This window comes from Aquarana catesbeiana, linkage group LG13 (assembly GCF_042186555.1).
Source record: "Aquarana catesbeiana isolate 2022-GZ linkage group LG13, ASM4218655v1, whole genome shotgun sequence".
Taxonomy (NCBI): domain Eukaryota; kingdom Metazoa; phylum Chordata; class Amphibia; order Anura; family Ranidae; genus Aquarana; species Aquarana catesbeiana.
In genome coordinates this window covers 98,604,049-98,611,204 of record NC_133336.1, presented here as the reverse complement: position 1 = coordinate 98,611,204, position 7,156 = coordinate 98,604,049, and the positions used below count along the sequence as shown (strand labels likewise).

The 7,156-nt window shown below is 45.9% G+C and overlaps 1 protein-coding gene across 1 annotated transcript; it reads right to left on the bottom strand.

Moving 5' to 3' along the window:
- Positions 1–295: 295 nt before the first annotated feature.
- LOC141117719 (olfactory receptor 2J3-like) lies at positions 296–769 on the bottom strand. The gene has a single exon (XM_073610725.1). The coding sequence runs from the start codon at positions 767–769 to the stop codon at positions 296–298; it is 474 nt and encodes a 157-aa protein (XP_073466826.1).
- Positions 770–7,156: the final 6,387 nt, after the last annotated feature.

Here is a 7,156-nt window from a genome sequence, read left to right as displayed (position 1 = left end):
TGATGGGGTTCAACATTGGCATCACAGCTGTATAGAAAATAGACACATTTTTGTCTGTTTCTGCGAAGTACATAGAGTGGGGCCTCAGATACACAAACATGATTGTCTCATAGTAGAGAAGCACCACCGTCAGATGAGAAGCACATGTGGAGAAAGCTTTAAGTCTTCCCCTTGGGGAACTTATTTTCAAGATGGTGGAGATGGTGTGGATGTATGAAATAAATGTCAAGAAAAAAGAACACATAGCAATGATACCCGTTGCAATATAAGTGGCTATTTCATTAAGCTGTGTTTCTCAACAGGACAGTCGAAAAAAAGGTGGCATCTCACAGAAGAAGTGGTTGACATGGTGAGACTTGCAGTAGGGGAATTGGAAGGTGAGGACAACGTGGATGGCGGAGTTCATGAATCCCATAATCCATGAACATGCAGCTAAACTGGCACAAAGCATCTTGCTCATGATGGTGGTGTAATGCAATGGTCTACAGATGGCAGCAAACCTGTCATATGACATGACAGCCAGAATGATACACTCTGTTGATCCTAAAGCCAAATGGAAGTACATCTGTACTGCGCATCCCAATGGGGAGATACTTCTATCCATGACCACAGTATTCATGAGAATTTTGGGAACAATGGTAGATGAAAAACAGATGTCTATAATGGAGAGATTACTCAGAAAGAAGTACATGGGGGTCTGTAGCTTTGGATTGATTCTCACCACAATGATCAGCAGAAGGTTTCCTGACAAGGTCATTATGTAAATCATAAAGAACACAAGGAAGAATATGGCCTGAAGATGGGGAATATTAGATAGACCAAGGAGGATGAAACTTTCTGGAGATGATTGATTGACATCTTCCATAATATTCAGTTACTGCCTAATATAAGAAATTTTTAACATCTTAAATCAAATATATGTAAGTTATTTTCCTTAACCACTTGACTTCTGAAAGGTTTAACCCCCTTCACAGCCAGGGCATTTTTTGCTATTCAGCACTGTGCCACTTTAAATGCCATCTGCTCGGACATGCAACACTGTACCCAAATAAAATTGATATCACCTTTTCAAAGAAATTGAGCTTTTGGGGGTATTTGATCACCACTGAGTTTTTTATTTTTTATGAATGAGCGAGTTTGGGGTGGAGGAACTTGACTGGCCTACACAGTCCTGAGTCCTGACCTCAAACTGATAGAACACCTTTGGGATGAATTAGAGTAGAGACTGCGAGCCAGACCTTCTCGTCCATATCAGGCTCCGAGGAAGAAGGTTCTCTTTCGAAACGCATCAGCCAGCAGTGCTTCTGAGGTCCTCTCTGCTTTCTGGAGACTGATTGATTGCCACATCCAAGTGGTCTTCACAAGCTTTTTATTCATCACATGTTTGTGAGTAGTATTTTACTGAATTTTTTTATTAATAAATTATCTTGGGATAATGCACAAGGCTGGTGCAGCGTTTTCTTTTTATCTTTCCTCGTCCACATCAAAGCCTGACCTCACAAAATGCACATCTGGAAGAATGGACAAACATTCCCATAGACACACTCCTAAACCTTGTGGACAGCCTTCCCAGAAGAGGTGAAACTGTTATAGCTGCAAAGGGTGGGCCAACTCAATATTGAACCCTGCGGACTAATACTGGGATGCCATTAAAGTCCATGTGCGTGTAAAAGCAGGCGCCCCAATACTTTTGGTAATATAGTGTTGAGTCTACATAACAGGAAGTGGAAGGGAAATCTCCCTAATTAGATGTAGCAATAACTCACGGTGGAGATGCTGGTTTAAGCGGGCTTGTTACCTTCACTCTCCTTCCCTCTGTTTCACCGACACCGGGTCTAAGGTTCCGTTGAGTTTACCTCTGGACGATACACGCACCAACACTTGAGTACGTTTTCAATGCTTTATTTAACAACTTGACAAAGGAAGTAGCAGGAAAGAGGCGGAAAGGAAACTGCAGGAGAAACTCAAATATTTTCTTGTAGGATTCTTGACAAATGTCCTGGTAGGATTTGGAAATTACTATAGAATGCGCTCCCCTCCTGGGACACACTCCTTGCTCGCCTGGATAGGCCTCTCTCACTTGCCTAGCAGCCAGTACGTAGCACGAACAAAAGTCTCTGCCACAGACTTGTTAGGGGGTAAACCCGTACAATCCTCTGTCACAGGATGTATTGGTTTTCTGCAATGAACGTCAGTCACAGTGCCTGAACCTTTAAGCCAACCCGGCTACACTATGCTGTATAGTTACTACAGGATACGTCCTCTAACCGAGTCACCAGGCCCCTCTCCAGACCAGCACGCTGCATGATCCTTCCATGACGGGTCCTCCCCTGGGATCTCCTCGGTTGTCCAGCTTCTTCATTCGGGATAGACAGCTCAGGACCATTCCTCGGCTGCTGTGGTAGTCCCCAGACCAGCTTCTGGGCCCACCCCTGCGCCGCAGCAACGTGGGCCTCCGGAACGGAGGACCACGAGATAGCTCTCTAACGCATACCTGTCGGCCAGGAGGGCCAGCAGGTGGCTGTAAAACGAACCCCAAAAATGGCATCTGTCCCATATATACCCTCGCCCAGAATGCAACTCGGAGGACCGCCTCCCCCGAGTTGTCTCCGGAACAGAAGAGCATCCATACGCTTTAACACGTTGCCTTTCCAACACTAACCAGTGGTAACAGCGACACCCACCGGTCAGCATGGAAACACACGCAACGTCAGCCAAGCTGGAACAGAGGCAAACCTAACCTTCTTAATGAACAATTTACTAAATTTACCTAACATATGGTAGATCTCAAATCTACCAGTGCTACATACTCCCCCCACTACAATAGACGTTGTCCCCAACGTCTGTCCAAAAACAGTGAAAATAACTCCCAAGCCTGGGAGTGGGTATTTGAGTTTCTCATAACTTGGGTAGACAAAGAGAGAGGAAAAGACAGTAGAAAGACATTACAAGACTTACATCTATAAAACATTATGTTTACATCCGCAAACAAAACCATCCTATGACTGTACATAACCTTACTATCTATTTACCTGAAAAGCCTCCCAGCTTGATAGGAGATCCAACATTCCCTGAAAAGGAAAACATGTTTAAACACACACAAATACTGTACAATATCAGGAGCAAAGCCTCATTTTTTTTTTTTTTTAAAGAAATGAGCCTCCCTTCCTTTTTATCCATATCGGAGCAAACTTAAGGAGTCCATCCCTGTAATATGATCTCTTTAAATAAAGGGAAAAATCCGGCAGATCTCTTTACACTGACACTAACTACTTGCAAAGTTCTTTTTGTCCAGAATCGCCAATAAAACCGGAGATCTGGCAAAGTCAGTGGTTTTCCCGTTTTATCCACTGTGGTGATGAAATAGACAACATTGTCCTTTCCGGGCCTACAAATGACCACTTTGTCAGCAAAGATGTGCCGACCAAAATTCCAGTGCATGAAACATCCACTAAAACGTTCATCCATCTTAACAGAACACCCAGTCTTTCGGAAAGGCTTAGGCACAGACAAGTAGTCCCAAACAGCTTCACTGTACCAAAGTTCCCGATTAGTTTCAATCACTTGCATTATATCCTGGAGCACATAGGGGAACTCCAAACCATACTCGGCAGCCACACGCTTGTTCAACATCCGCTGCAAACGTGCAAGTTTGGGCAAAGACCTGTCCCTCCCCATACCAGGCGGTACACAGAAATCCAATGATTTGCTCACCATAGACCCAGCTGGTGTCTGTAGTGAACTAGCAACTTTTGGCAAAGTCCAAGCAACAGTACTGTGTGACTCCACACAAGGTGACGTCTTCCCAGAACTCGGGGCTGTCCATTCAGGGAAAGTCATAGTAGAGGCAACATCTTCACCTTGTGACCATAACAGCTCTTGTGACAGTCTCAAATAGGTCATCATCACCGGAAAGATTCGATATGGATTCTATTTCCGAATCTCCCAACTCTTCCGCTGGTAGATATTTATTTACAGTCCCGGATACATTCCCCATCAGTGGCTTACCCGTTCCTGACGTGGACTCTGGTGCTCCGGTCCAGGAAACCTCTGAGGTAGGCCTCAACCACGGCCGCGGGAAGCCTTTACATAGCCCACCTTCCTTTGAGCAGGTACAACAGGAGTAGGTGTAGTGGACGCAGAAATCAAAGTAATGTCCCCTGATGAGACGACAGCAGCAGTGTCTCTCTCCAGAACATTAGCAGTAGCAGCAGGCAAAGTGGCGGCCTATCGCTCTCTCTCTGTAGCAGTAGCAGCTTCTACTGTGGCGATACCTGTTGCTCAATCTATCCAATAAGCACAGGGCGACGTGGTAGGTTGCTCCACCACAAACAAGTACTCTCCACATTGCAGACATCGGCCAAACGGACGGAGATGCACGGCCAATCCCTCACATCGGTGGCAGATCATACCCAGTCCCTCAATATCTCCTGAGGTATACAGGACAAACCTCCCCTGCGGCTTCAAACGAACTCCAGTATCTGTAAGCAGGGTTCCAGATAACATAGTATTCAACACGGTGCTCGCAGGGAACATTCTCGGTCCCAAAATTGGCTGCATCGCCGGAAAAGACATGGCCACACTCTGATCTTCTCAGCACGATCACAAGGCTTCTCTTTTCCTCTGGCGCCAAACACACACACGCGTCCCATGCGGTAGCAAGTAGGGTAGACTCCTCCCACTTGTTTTTCTGGTCACAAGGCTCCCGGACCTCTACTGGCGCCCACTATCTACGCATTCAGAAACAAAGTCCTGCAGTTTTAACCCTTTCTCTTCCTGAAAGATTTTTTTACAAAGTCCAGCTCTTTCCTTAAACTCCCGGTAAAACACTTCTCTGGGTTGCGAGAATTGACGGTCAACACATCCCGGACGAGCCCCCACATGTAGCAATAACTCACGGTGGAGATGCTGGTTTAAGCGGGTTTGTTACCTTCACTCTCCTTCCCTCTGTTTCACCGGCACCGGGTCTAGGGTTCCGTTGACTTTACCTCTGGATGATACACGCACCAACACTTGAGTACGTTTTCAATGCTTTATTTAACAACTTGACAAAGGAAGTAGCAGGAAAGAGGCGGAAAGGAAACTGCAGGAGAAACTCAAATATTTTCTTGTAGGATTCTTGACAAATGTCCTGGTAGGATTTGGAAATTACTATAGAATGCGCTCCCCTCCTGGGACACACTCCTTGCTCGCCAGGATAGGCCTCTCTCACTTGCCTAGCAGCCAGTACGTATCGCGAATAAAAGTCTCTGCCACAGACTTGTTAGGGGGTAAACCCGTACGATCCTCTGCCACAGGATGTATTGGTTTTCTGCAATGAACGTCAGTCACAGTGCCTGAACCTTTAAGCCAACCCGGCTATACTATGCTGTATAGTTACTTCAGGATACGTCCTCCAACCGAGTCACCAGGCCCCTCTCCAGACCAGCACGCTGCGTGATCCTTCCATGATGGGTCCTCCCCTGGGATCTCCTCGGTTGTCCAGCTTCTACACTCGGGATAGACAGCTCAGGACCATTCCTCGGCTGCTGTGGTAGGCCGCAGACAAGCTTCTGGGCCCACCCCTGCGCCACAGCAACGTGGGCCTCCGGAATGGAGGACCACGAGATAGCTCTCTAACGCATACCTGTCGGCCAGGAGGGCCAGCAGGTGGCTGTAAAACGAACCCCAAAAAATGGCGTCTGTCCCATATATACCCTCGCCCAGAATGCAACTCGGAGGACCACCTCCACCGAGTTGTCTCCGGAACAGAAGAGCACCCATACGCTTTGACGCGTTGCCTTTCCAACACTAACCAGTGGTGACAGCGACACCCACCGGTCAGCATGGAAACACACGCAACGTCAGCCAAGCTGGAGCAGAGGCAAACCTAACCTTCTTAACGAACAATTTACTAAATTTACCTAACATATGGTAGATTGCAAATTTACCAGCGCTACATAGACATTGATGGAAAAAGAAATTGAGAGAGGCTTTAACCCTCCCCTACTCTATAAAAAATTTAAAAAAGGTTTTGGCTACAGATATGCTTTAATTTTACTGAGCCCATCCTTTTAACTGAATAAGGAAACTCATGATGGTTGGGTAAATGCATGAATATGTTTTGTGATTATGATGAACCTTTTGATGATGGATAAGTCAATTCAATAAATATATATGCAAATGAAGTGAAACAAATGTCAATGTAAAATATATAAAACATTTTTTTTTTAATTAATAGTTGTGTACCTTACCTTGCTAGTTGTGTACCTTACCTTGCTAGGTAGTAGCACCAATATAGGCCAAAATAAAATACAATATTTTATCCACCTTTTCCAGTTTAAAGAAAAAAAAAAAAAGAAGCAGATGTTTGACTTTGATTATTTTGCTTTTTATCAAACCTTTCCATGACTTTCATAGCATCCTTTAGCATCCAGAAAAAGTTAGTATGCCCATGGTTTATGCTCAGAGTGGGTGTGTAAATCTCGGATAAATTCTTTAGATAGAGAGAAACGAGGAGAATTGGAGTTGCAGTCTTATATATATGGTAAGAAGCACATTTTGGTCCCTCAGTTGGCAAGGAGAATGAACATTGTTTTATTTTCACATCTCCCAGGTGGACAACTCTGGTCTTGTGTGAATGTATGTCTGCAATCCTTTCTTAACCGCTTGCGGACCAGCTGCCGCAGTTTTACCGGGGCAGGTTGGCTCCGCTGCGCGAAATCACGTTATTGTACGTGATCTCGCGAGGCCTGGTTAGCAGGCGCGCGAGCCTGCCGCGAGCTCTGTGAGTCCGACCGCGGGTCTCGCGGACTCGATGTCCGCGGGGATACCCGCGATCATCTCACGGAGAGGAAGAATGGGGAAATGCTGATGTAAACAAGCATTTCCCCATTCCCCTAGTGACAGGACACTGATCACCGCTCCATGTAATCGGGGGGGTGATAAGTGTCGTGTCACACATAGCCCATCCCCCCTACAGTTAGAATCACTCCCTAGGACACACTTAACCCCTGCAGTGCCCCCTCCTGGTTAACCCCTTCACTGCCAGTCACATTTACACAGTAATCAGTGCATTTTTAATCGCACTGATCGATGTATAAATGTGAATGGTCCCAAAATGGCGCCAAAAGTGTCCGATGTGTCCGCCATAATGTCGCAGTAACGATAAAAATCG

Excerpts from the sequence above, each read along its gene's own strand:
- LOC141117719 (XM_073610725.1), bottom strand. The coding sequence starts at position 769 with ATGATTTACATAATGACCTTGTCAGGAAACCTTCTGCTGATCATTGTG.